We start from the raw sequence: 12,840 nt of genomic DNA, 5'->3' as shown, positions 1-12,840 counted from the left end.
AATGACAGCCATATAAATTTATTATTCTTTTATATTTCTACAATCATTAGTTACATTAAAATACATTTTATTAATTAAAATGTTAAGCCTTTTATTCTAAACATTTTACTTTATTTTTTAAAAATCGGTCTGAGGAAATCAAAACTCAGTTGTTTAAAATAATATTTATTCAAGTGATATGTATCATTTTATTCAAAAAGATATGCTTAAAAACTTTGATAATACGTCAAAATTTGAAAAATCAGACGGTTACTGAGATGTTATGAATTAAAATATTTGAATATCCACAATTTTTAAATTTGCCAAGAAAAATTTCCAAATTTTTCTTTTCTTTATATCATCTGAGTAAACATATACACCAAATTTACTCAAAATATCTAAATTCATTCTTGAGGTATGCATTTTTATTTAAAAAAACACAAAATTGTGGACAGCCGGAAATCAAAGTGAAATAGGACATAGTCTAACATAATTTTTGGTTTATTTTGAAATGTTTAACCATTTCCGAAAGTTTGATATCCTACTTCCTTTTTTATCCTACTTAATGGACACACACACACACTGTCAAAAGGATTTAATACATCCATATATTATATAAAAAGACTGCAAATTCAGATGGTATAAAAGAATAAATTGAAATTTATCCTCAAAAACATGATTAGAAAGTAATTGAGTTAATGTTTTAGATTTTATCTCTGCAGCCTAAAATGAAATTTGTTATTATTACATGTAAATCCAAAATGACAATTTTATTTAGGGCTGAACATGAGTTTTCAGGTTTTTATATAAAATAAGTTTTATGTGTGAAAATGTAAAGAAATAATTTACATTTTGATTCCTCATTGCAGAATCAAAATGTAAAACATTACTAATAGATATCAAACTTATGTGAAAGTCTGTAAATCATGTCGGTCATTAATCAGAATTTTACTCCAGATCTACATATAATCTATGTTAAATATTTCATATGATAACCGATATTGTTTGTTTAGTATTGTTTGGAATTCATCTATTTTATTACTGATGCTGTTATAAAACAATAGAAAAACACCATAATTTGATTTTATTTCAGATATCACACAGGAGAGTCAGATCAAAGTCAGTTGTTTACATGCCATGTTTGTGATAAAGTATTCTCTAGTAAAGGTCATCTTGCTTCTCATTCTAAAGTACATATTGGGGATCTAACTGAGAGACAGCCATCAGATCCATCTGTTCCTGTTCAGCCGAGGTTTGTTAGATTTTTAAACTATGTTTTTCTTTGTAATGAAGTTTTTAATATTATTTACATGATATCTTACATTATCTTCCATGTAAAATCATTCTTAGCCAAACAGTTGGTTAGTAGTATATATATACAGGTGATTCAATGAATCAGGAAATTTTGAAAGTTGTGTTGGTAGCCGTGGGCGATTGGTACCACCCTCTCTAACCTAACCTGCCAGTTAGTTGTCATGGATCCTTGGAGTGGTGCGCAACGTGCATTTGCTATCAAAGCATTTTACAAAAACAATAACAGTGTAGAGGGAGCACGTAGAGAATTTCGCTGTCATTTTAATCTGGGACAGCACAACCGTGTTCCATCAGCACATGCAATTAAAACATGGATATCTAATTTTGAGGAAACTGGTTCAGCAATGAAAAAGAAACCTCCAGGCCTTGAGCGAACCGTCTGTACACCACAGAATGTTCAAGCTTTGCAAGCTGCTGTCACACGAAGTCCACATCGGTCAATCCGTCGTCTCTCAACATCTTTACAATTGCATAGTTCAAGTGTTCGAAGAATGTTAGTGAAGGACTTGCATTACCATCCATACAAGTTGCAGATTGTCCAGGAACTGAAACCGAACGATGCAGTTGTGCGAGCACAATTCTGTATTGTAATGCTTCAGAAGATAAATGATAACGAAGAGTTTGTTCACGAACTGTGGATGTCAGACGAAGCGCATTTCCACCTCAGTGGATTTGTTAACGAGCAAAATTTCAGATACTGGGCACAAGAAAATCCTACGCAGCTACACCAGCATCCGTTCCACAGCCAGAAAGTGACTGTGTGGTGTGCTATGTCATCTTACGGTGTTATAGGCCCTTTTTTTTTTTTGAGGATGACAACGATCTTGCAATTACAGTGACGTCAGCTCGTTACGTAGCCATGCTTGAAACCTTTGTTGTGGAACAACAAAAGAGATTTCCATCAATTCTTAACAGAGCCTGGTTTCAACAAGACGGAGCAACGTCACATACTGCACGAATATCGATGGCAGCTGTACGCCGATTGTTTGGACAACGTGTCATTTCACGAAATGGTGACAGTAGATGGCCTCCCAGATCGCCTGATCTCTCAGCTTGCGATTACTTTTTGTGGGATCACCTTAAAAGCAAAATGTTCCACAGTAGACCTGCTACAACGGAAGAACTGAAGGCAAAGATCCGAGAAGCAATTGCGGAAATTCCAGTTGAGATGTTACGTCAAACCATTAACAATTTAATGAAGAGACTTTTTGAGTGTTTACGTAGAAGAGGAGGGAGGTCACCTGCAAGATGTCATCTTTAAAAAATAAAATAAAATGTATGTATCCTAAAATGGCAACATTTGTACAATTACTTGAAATAAAATTCATTTTCTAAAAAAAATTTTTCATTAACATTATTTAATTTTTTAAATTTCCCGTTTCTTTGAATCACCTATATATATATATATATATATATATATATTTGTTACAAAATATTGTTCTCAAAATTATTTTCAAAAATTTATAAATACATTATTGCTTCCTTTTTCTAAATTTACAAACGCTTAAGAAGATTTGTTGAGATACTATTATCTGGGCTCATTACCATATGAAATTACTTTTATTAGTATTACAAGGACTGTTCAGAAAGTAACTTACACTTTGAAATAAAAAACCAACCAAATAAAAAAAAGAAATTCTATTATATACATTTGAAAGGGACAATCTTAAACTATTTTTTTATATAGTCGCCATTTAAATTGAGGCGCTTATAATGATGCACAAGCTTTTCAATTTCTTCTCTGTAGAAATCTGCTAGATTTTTTGCACCCACCTTGCACAAAACTTGTGATAACCAAGCTTCTTGGTACAGTTTCATTCAGTAAACTTCATGAAATTTGAGGGAAATGAAGCGAGTGATTTTCACAAATTTTATCGTTGATTTTCATTGTCAGTTCATCAGTCACAAGGCTAGGCCAACCACTATGGTCCTCATCATGAACATTGGTGCGGACATTTTTAAACTGAATGCATCTCTACCTCACTCCACCTTCACTCATTATTCCATCTCCATACACCTCACAAAATTGGAGATGAATTTCAATTGGTTTGAGGTTTTTTGCCAGTAAAAAACCTAATATCTGAACGCATCTCATAACTCATGGGATTTTCTATTTGTTCTGTTCCATGTTCCACTTCCACTTGTGACATCGGGTGCTGCTACCTAGTGGGGGTTAGGGCTCTCCGACGACAAGCTTGGTCAAACTAATCACGCGATGTCCTACATCATAATACCACAAGGAGTGGTCATTATGATGTAGCGACCTTATGTTCATTCGGTGCTCGAATCTGACTCAGACCAGTCATGTTGCACACTCAGTCCAGATGGACATGTTCGGATGAACGCTTACGTTAGTTTTATACTTATATGGTATTAATTCATATGTTATTCAGTCTTATATGCTTTATTAAGTTCAATTATATGTTATCAAAATGTCAAGACGACAACAAATTAAATAACAATTCAACAAGTAACAAGACGTTTCAATTCATCACCTATGAACATACAGTCCAACCTCGCTCTAAAATCTACCACAATGTGTTAACAGTCTTCAGGCAAGATGATTCCTAACACTATTGAAGTGCACATTTCAATAATTCTCAACGAACAAAGTAGAAAAATCATAGTCCACACAACAACAGCTTGATGCATACTGATTGTAGAAACGTTTTGATGCCAAGATGGCGGCTCTATTCCCATTCATTTTCAAGCTAGGCACAAATGTAAGTTACTTTCTGGACAGCCCTCGTATAAATGAATACTGTGCACATTTTTTTGTTATAGAATTTCTTTCTTTCTTAGTATTTGGAAATTAACTGTTGACCAAAAATGTAAGTTTGTGGCAGTGTGGAATTGCAGATAGATTACTTTTACTATGTTTTTAAAATTATTTACATTTTTAAATATATAATTTGAAAACAGTGGAAACATAAATTTAAAATATATTATATCAGATATATTGCATATGTTTAAGATGAAAATAGATATAGATGAGTGTGAAATATTGGTTCACATTATGTTGCAACATGAATTATTTCTGAAGTCCTTAATGATGCTGCTACTTTAATGTTACAATTTGTATTGATTTTAATAACTCATAATTTATATTTCATTTTTTTTTCACTGTTTGAATTATCTCATTTTTTTCACTGTTTGAATTATCTCATTTTTTCTTCTCGTTAATATTTAAAAAATTTATGTTTATGATTGATTGGTTTCACAATTTCACTTCTAAACATTTTCTACAGTATTTATCAATTTAATTTTTTCTGTTTTCACAGCCAACAAACTCCAAATCGATACTGAATAGAAGATAACCTATGATTATTATGGAAATATTTAATAAAATAAGTTGTAAAGAATTTATTTCATTATTTTATTTTAACTTGTTTACTATTGTTATTTTTATTGACTTACACTTTAAATAACAACAATTGAAAGTAAACTTGATATCATTCAAACATTTTTCTGGTAGCTAGGCCAGCTTTACATTTACCACTATCACATCATAGCCTATGAATTAGCACAAGAGTTATAAACTGCAGTCACTTTGATATATCAATGGATTATTATTGATTATTTTTTTGTTACATATGTACAAAGAATTAGCATGTTAAATGTTAATTTGGAATAAAGTAGCCGGTAGAGGACTCAAGAAGCATTTACAAAAAGATTGTGTTCTAGAATTTATTTTTGCAAACTTTCTCTTAAAATTATTTTATTACATGATTTTTTGGTTAGGAACTGATGTGTAATAGTTATGTTATTGCTGATTAATTTTTTTTTTAATTTCCAGTCATTGTTGGGGAAGTACATTATGAGAAATTCTTTTCAGTTAAATAATTTAATTTTAAAAATATAGGATTATTTGTTCTCTTAGTCACTTAGTTATTACGTAGTGCAAAATTTTAAATGCTAACAACTTAGTTATACAACTGTAACTATTTAAGAATATATTTATTACGATGGCTATTTTTTAAGTAAGGTTCATTTTTTAATACAAACAAAACTAGTAAAGATATTGTCAAAAACATTTTTTTTATTTCTTTCTTTACACTTTATACTATTTTTTTTCATAGTTACCTTGTTTGTTTAAAGATTTATCGCGTAGCGTTTAACTAAATTATTAATGCTCATGAAATAGAAATCAGTCGCTGTTGTTTTCACTTCATCAGTGTCAAACCGCTGACTGCCAAGAAACTCCTTCAGGTAGCAAAACAGGTGGTAATCACTCAGCATCAGGTCTGGACTGTACAGTGGGTGGTCCATTTGCTCCCATGCAAATGATCTGATTAACTCTTAGAATTTAAACAGCAGAATGAGGTTGTGCATTGTCATGCAGCAACAGAATTCCAGATGACAGTAAGCCACTTCACTTAATCTGAATGGCATGCGAAGCTTCGTCAAGGTCTCACAGTACGCAGCTGAGTTTATTGTTTTCCCTTTTTCTGCATAAAATTGGCTAACAGACACCATATTTTTCCCAAAACACAGTTACTATAATCATGCACGTTGACATTGTCTGTTTAGCTTTCTCTTTGATTGGGATGTTTTGCTATTCCATTGAGTGCTGCTTTGATGTTGGAGTGATGTGAGAAAAACATGTATCATCCCCTGTAACAGTGTGGTCCAAAAGTTCATCATTTCCACACTATATCAGATCAAAAATATTAAAACACTAGCCATTCTCCTTTTTTGTGTTATTTAGAAGCAGCCTGGGACCTCATCGCGAGCACAGTTTTTTGAACTGCAAGATTTCAGAAATGATTTCATATGGCACTGACCTTGAAATTTATGGGAATATCAGTGACAAAGTGGAAATTGTGAATCGCCGGTCGTTACAAATTTTTGCCTCATCACACACCAAGTCATCTATGATTGCAGGTCAGCCTGATCGCAGTTCATCATGGACATTGTCCCACCCATCCTTCAACAGTCTTACCTATTTACACACTTTGTTGTCACTCATTGAATTACACCCATCAACCTCGTGTATCTGACGATGAATGTCTGCTGCTGACACACTCCTTGCGGTCACAAATCGAATCATAGACCATATTTCACAATCGGCAAGCCACTGAATTATTTGAAACATTTCAACTACACAATGTATACCATATACAATGACACTATAACTGACTATCACTATCACTAATATACTAGACACTATAACTGCAAATGGCATCTGCTTTTGTGAAAGTCATGCCAGGCACATTCATGATTTGAAAGCCACCCAAAATTTACATTGTTACAGCCAATCGGGCCTTAATTAAAAATAGTCCTTGTAATTTATAAATTATTTGATAAATAGGAATAAATCTGTAATTTCTTTTTGAATAAATAATTAGTTGAAAGAAAAGGAAAACTTTGAAAATTGCATCCTGCAGTTACTTTATAATAAGAAAATGTATTAAAGTAACATCTTAATGTTGCTGCTACTTACTTGAATGTGTGTTTAATTATAAATTCAGAACATACATCTTTTAAACATATGGTCAAGTTTTTAAATTGTCAACTTTAACAGTAAATGTTCAGAAAGGCTTCAATTATGCAATTAAATAATACATTGTACTAAGTGGCAGCAGTGTAGGTGTGTAATTTATATTGCATGAGAACTATTAGGATAGTAATGTATGTTAAAAAAAAGGGCGAAATACAGTTACCGCATTTTGATTATATGAATCTTAAAACTACATTTTATACCTATTTTTTTTTTTATATATTCTTGCCAAATTAAAGCAATTTTCATGGCATTTTGCAAGCTTTTGAATTCCATTGTTGTAAAATCTTTCTGCTTGTAGTTTGAGTTGCCTTGCCACACTGGATTGCTGCTCATTGCAGTTTTCAAAGTACTGAGAAGCTAACTAACCATTTCTTCATGTTCATGAAGAGATGCTAATCAGTGGTTGCAAACTGGCTCATAAGGATGATGTTTAAATACTTTTCACTTGAGTAACTAAGTTATCATATACTTAGCAATATACATTTAGACATTGTGAAACAAGAGTTTGTGTCATGTACATTTCAATATACCAAAGGAATTTTAAAGTATCCTTTTTTTACTATATTTCACAATTTATTCCATGAAATTTATTGAGAAAACTTCTCTTTTATCCCAAAAGATAGTTGCCATGATTTTCCTGTCAGAAAATTTTTTTTTGTTTTGTTACTTACTGAGTGTAGTTCCACCCTATTAATTGACTTTCAGTTATGTTTATTTATGAAATCCAAGTCTCACTGAATAAAACTGCAAAAAGATATGGCCTTCATTATTGTAATCCTTAAGGAAGGTTTCACATGTAACTGTGTGTGATGTGTTACGTGTAGTGAAAGAAATTTTGCATCCATTCGGTTCAATTCAAAACTTATGATAGCCTAGCATTATTATGATCACTTCATAAAGAACTGAGCAGCAAGAAATTGATAAAACTGATCAGAAAGCTCTGAAATGGTGAATTGTTGGTTATCTTGAATTTTGACATCTACTTTCTGTTAATGTAATGAATTCATCTCTTCATGAATTCTGACACTCATCCAGTCAGTTCTTTTATTCATTCATTTTTAAGCTACCGCATCATTATTTTGTGCCGCCCTCACTCATTAAGTTTTCTTAGTAAGCTTTGCAAGGTTGATGATTTCAATTGCTTAATATTTTTTTTGGCTCCTGTTAATATTTTTACCAGTATAATTTGCAGCCAATGTGTTTTTTATCTGTAACACTTGCAATACATATTAAACATTTGTTATTAAACCAGTAACAGCAACACAGACCTCTTTCTTCTAACACTGCTAAATGCTTACTGAGTTTGACTGTATTATTGCACTAAGATCTTACACCTTCACTCCTCCTCCTGCTACGTTTAGAATATAGGTTTCTTTCCAGATAACTCATATTTTTTTATTATATAATTGTATATATTTTATAATTGTAAAAAAATGAAAAAATTTGTTAAAAAAAATTGTTATGGTTGAAACAACTTTATTGAATAAATTTTTTTTAGGCTTGAGAATAATTTTCAGTTCTGAATAAAAACTGGAATTGCTTTTTAAGTTATTTTATATAGGTCATTTTTTTTTATATTATTTTAGAGAAAGAGTTTAAAATTTATGTATCTATTAAAGACTGTTTTTATAATATGAATATTTTCAGACCATTCAAGTGTGATTTGTGTGAAAAATCATATTCCATGGCTAAGCATCTTTGGGGTCATGTTAGTGTAAGCCATAAAGGTGATCCACTGGTTACGTGCCAGTTTTGTGGAAGAACATTTTCTACTGCTGCTAATTTAGAAGATCATAAAAAGTCTAAACATGCTAATGAAATAAGTGCACTTGTGGCTGAAACTGTAAGTGTATATTTCTTTTTTCTTCTATTATTTTATTGATTAATGTTATAATCTCTGAAAAATATAATTTTTTTTACATTAAACCACAAAAAAGTTGTGAGTTACTGTTTCTTTGACAATTGTAATATTAAAATTAAAGAGATTATTGAAAATCGTGCAGTTTGCTTCACTTTACTAAAACTATTAACAGCCTTTAAAATGGCATCCACAGCAAGCTTTAACTATTAATAAAAAGTTAGTATAAGCTTTTGGAAAATCGCTATGCAGTATGCTTTAGAATTATTTGGTGTATTCTATTCTTTTGGCATTAGGTTGGTTGCCTTGTGGGCTCGTTGGGCATTGCTCTGTAATAAACCAAGACAGCAGGTGTTGAGTTGTGATTGAATGTGCTTTGTTTCATTTCGTTTATCAAAATCAACAGTTGTGAGAAACGTAATTGTTCTTTTGGTAGAGGAATACGTTTTTCTCTGTAAACATGTTTTTCATGAAGGTAACAATTATACAAATTTATTGAAGCAGAAGTTTTCTAAAAAATTTCACAGTGCAGTTTGAACTGTTGTCAAAAACCTTTGGGCAACAGGTCTGAAGAAGATTCTGATCAAAAAGGAAGTCCCCCTAAACTAATTGAACAGAAGCTGCTTGATATTTTAGATGCTGTGGGCAAAGGTCCATCAAAGTCAATGCGTAAGTTAACACAATAGCAAGATATTGGACTTACTACCGCACACAAAGCTGTAAGAAAAGAACTGAAACTTTTCCCCTATAAAGTAATGAGTATTCCAGAACTGAAACCTACAGATTACACCAAAGACTAAATTACTGTCAATGGTTTAAACATGTTATTGACCAAAATTCTGTAGGTATCCTTGAAATTACATTTTTTACAGATGAGGTATGATGTCATCTGAGAGGGTATATATTAATTCATAAAATAATTGACTGTGATCGATAGCTAACACCTATGAATTACATGAAGCGAAAATTGGAGTCTAGGCTGGCATGAGTAAAACGTGCATTGTGGGTCCAATCTTTTCTGAAATTACAGTTATTGCAGTGATCGATATTGTGCTGTTTTAACAAACTTCATTAGTCAGTTAGGAGTGGAAATCAATCACAGTTGGTTCCAAACAGATGGCACCATAGCACACACTCAGACACATGCACTAACAGGTCAGTGACTTTTTTTATGAAATGTCTTTGGTGATTGAATTATTTCAAGTGGTTTATGGCCTTCACAATTGCCCGATCTGATGCCCCCAGATTACATTTGAAACCAGCAGACAGACCATGAATGACAAACTAAAAACCGCAATAACAACATTCATAAGAGACATTCCATTGCATCAGCTGATTAAAGTAACTGAAAGCAAATTGAAATGTGTGTGTGCTGTGTTGTATTGATGTTGGAGGAGATCATTTTTAACACCTTTTATAAATTATTCCAGTTATTGTAATATCTGTTTCTATAAAATGAATGAAATAAAAATAAAAAGTAATAATTTAGGAACTAATGAAATAAAGATACAAAATAATAATTTAAAAAGTTTTCGTCATTACAATTCCATAATTCCAGTGCACAGCAACTTTCCAAACTCTGTATATCACCAGACAGATATTTGCCTAGATAAAATCATTTATTTATTAATATTTTGTGTTTGCCACTATACTTTGTAATTGCCCGTGAGACTTTGTACTATTGTAGTTGGTTTTATTTTATTTAATTACGCATTTATTTTTTTTTGTTATCTGACAAAAATATTGATGAGCAAAAAAACATGCTTCTTCCTTCAGTACATTTTTTATGTTTATGTTTTAAAATTAAATTGATTAGTTTTATATATTTAAGAACATATATAATACATCATGTTGTTGCTATATATATCAATACTGTTTCTGTTTCATTACAGTTGTCAAAACCATTTTGGCTTTTTCATAAATCTTTGCAACATTATAAGTAGTTACCATTTACAGATTATGAAACAATTATAATTAGTATTACCTTAAAGTGAAGCTAAATTTTTCAAATTTCTGTTAAGGAAACTGTGTATAAGCAGTTCTTTGTTAGAATACTTGAAAACCAATGAATATGACAGTATCTTTAAGCAGTCAAGATTTTGGGATAAAGGATCCCTGAATACTGGCTTCCTGGTCTAGATTTCTACAGAAACTGTGGATCATGTTAGAGAAACCTGTTCATATAGGCTTGTTATTTAGTCTCTGCAAATCCACTATACATATAAGCTTATAACTCTGCAAGTCACGGTCAAAGGTTTGTGAATTTTTCATTAGAGATTGAAGTTAAACCCCTATAAGTTTTAGTTGATCCAGGCTCTCAGTATTGATTGTAAACAAGTGCAGTTTGAAGTTAATAGTTTACTGGAATCACTCTGCTTTAATAATGAAACAAGTTTTTATATGTGACTATAAATTGCCAAAATTTGTAAATGCATTTGTCTATAGGGTATGTATTTTGTGCAGTTTTAAAGATAAGATATATGGTAATTTTTCTTTCAGACTGCTTTAGTAGGGATAATCATATCTACCAACAAAACAGCTATCCTCCCTGTTACTACCATGAAGTGCATCAATACTTTAATGAAAAATTATAAAGATGAGTTATTAATTTATTAGCCACCTGATATCTGGATTTCCATTGACCATACAGTTTTTATTTATTTTAAATTCATTAATGATGCTTTTTTATGTCCCCCATTTCCCATTGATAACACCAAATTTCAAAAGTGTACCTACACTTTCTAATCAATCTAACATTGATTAACTACAACTTATTATAAGATGGAATAGAGTTTATTTAGATATTTGCCACATCTATAAAGATATATATATATTAAACATTACAGGTACTAAAAAAAAATGAGCTTGGCTCATTATAATATAAAGAAAATTTTATTTAGCCTATTTTCTGATTTCTTAATAGAAGTTTTTTTTTAAGTTTTCACAGATTTATGAATAACTATACAATATTTTTATAATCTACCCCACTCAAATATATATACATATTGTTGTTACATTTATATGTGTTACAGTAAATTTGATTAATCCAGTGAGTATGCATAATTACCAGTGTATTAGATTAATTGCTTGTAATGTTTGAGAATAACATATATAATTTGTATATTTAACGTTAATTAGACAAGGTTAGCAAGCAAAGGATAGGTTATGATAATGTAACCAAACATAAACTAGGTTCGCTTCGCTCGCTAACCTTAACAAATTAACAGTAATGTTTTGATTATTTAAATAATAATTTCAGTAATTACTGCTTATAGTCAAGTTGTTATGTAATATGGAGAATATGTAAAATCACCAGTGTATTTAATAAATTGCTGTACATTTATTAAATTCTCAAATTTGGAGGAGAATAATCAAATTTAAAATACGTATAACATATATATATATACGTATAACATATATATATATATATATATATATATATATATACACACACATACATACTGTTGACTGGATTTATGCAAGTATATTTGGTAGTTACGTTGTCGACTAATAAATTGTGTCTTGACCTTTCATTCAGAGGTCCTGGGTTCAAATCCCAGTCAGGCATGGCATTTTCACACATGCTACAAATCATTTATCTCAAGCAATAGCTAACAGTATTCCCGGAGGTTAAACAAAAAAGTAAAAAAATAAATTCAGTAATTATTGCATTTATGTAAATAATCAAAACATTACTGTTAATTATTCAAGATTAGCGAGCAAAGCGAGCGCAGGTTAAGTTTGTTTAAATTATATCTATAATTATAAGCAATAATGCTTATATTTTTAATGTGTAAAATATGTTAATGATCCCGTTACTTTGAAGTACTTTCAAAGTTACGAGATCATTATGGTTATGGTTGATGGGCTAATATGTAAGTACCATATATTCTTATACAAGTGCATGTCGTTTGATGTTAAAAAGTATTGTTTAAAAATTTTTTGAGAATTAACCCATTTTGCTGTGTAATTAATTCTATTCCATGCCGTGGTATATTGACCAAGTGGTTTTGTTCTTGATAGAATGAGATTTTAAACAGAATTTTTTTCATGATTGAAAATTGCTACAAAAACTAATCAAATGAACAAATCTATCTTTTTAAGAAAGAAATTTTATGCTAGTTCTAAAATCTGTTTTTTTCAATTTATATTTTTTAACTAGCAGACCCGGCAATGCTTCGCTATT

At 30.9% G+C, this 12,840-nt stretch overlaps 1 protein-coding gene across 1 annotated transcript in view; it reads left to right on the top strand.

The window, feature by feature from the left end:
• The window catches only part of LOC142329070 (uncharacterized), a 38,445-nt gene that overhangs the window by 16,107 nt on the left and 9,498 nt on the right, over positions 1–12,840 (top strand). The window contains exons 5-6 of the mRNA XM_075373368.1: positions 1,073–1,231; positions 8,444–8,639. Coding sequence (XP_075229483.1) covers positions 1,073–1,231; positions 8,444–8,639 — 355 coding nt within the window. The remainder of the gene's footprint in view (positions 1–1,072; positions 1,232–8,443; positions 8,640–12,840) is intronic.

The sequence above is a fragment of the Lycorma delicatula genome, chromosome 8 (assembly GCF_047948215.1).
Source record: "Lycorma delicatula isolate Av1 chromosome 8, ASM4794821v1, whole genome shotgun sequence".
Taxonomy (NCBI): domain Eukaryota; kingdom Metazoa; phylum Arthropoda; class Insecta; order Hemiptera; family Fulgoridae; genus Lycorma; species Lycorma delicatula.
The sequence above is the reverse complement of the archived record's forward strand: the minus strand, read 5'-3'. Positions and strand labels throughout refer to the sequence as shown.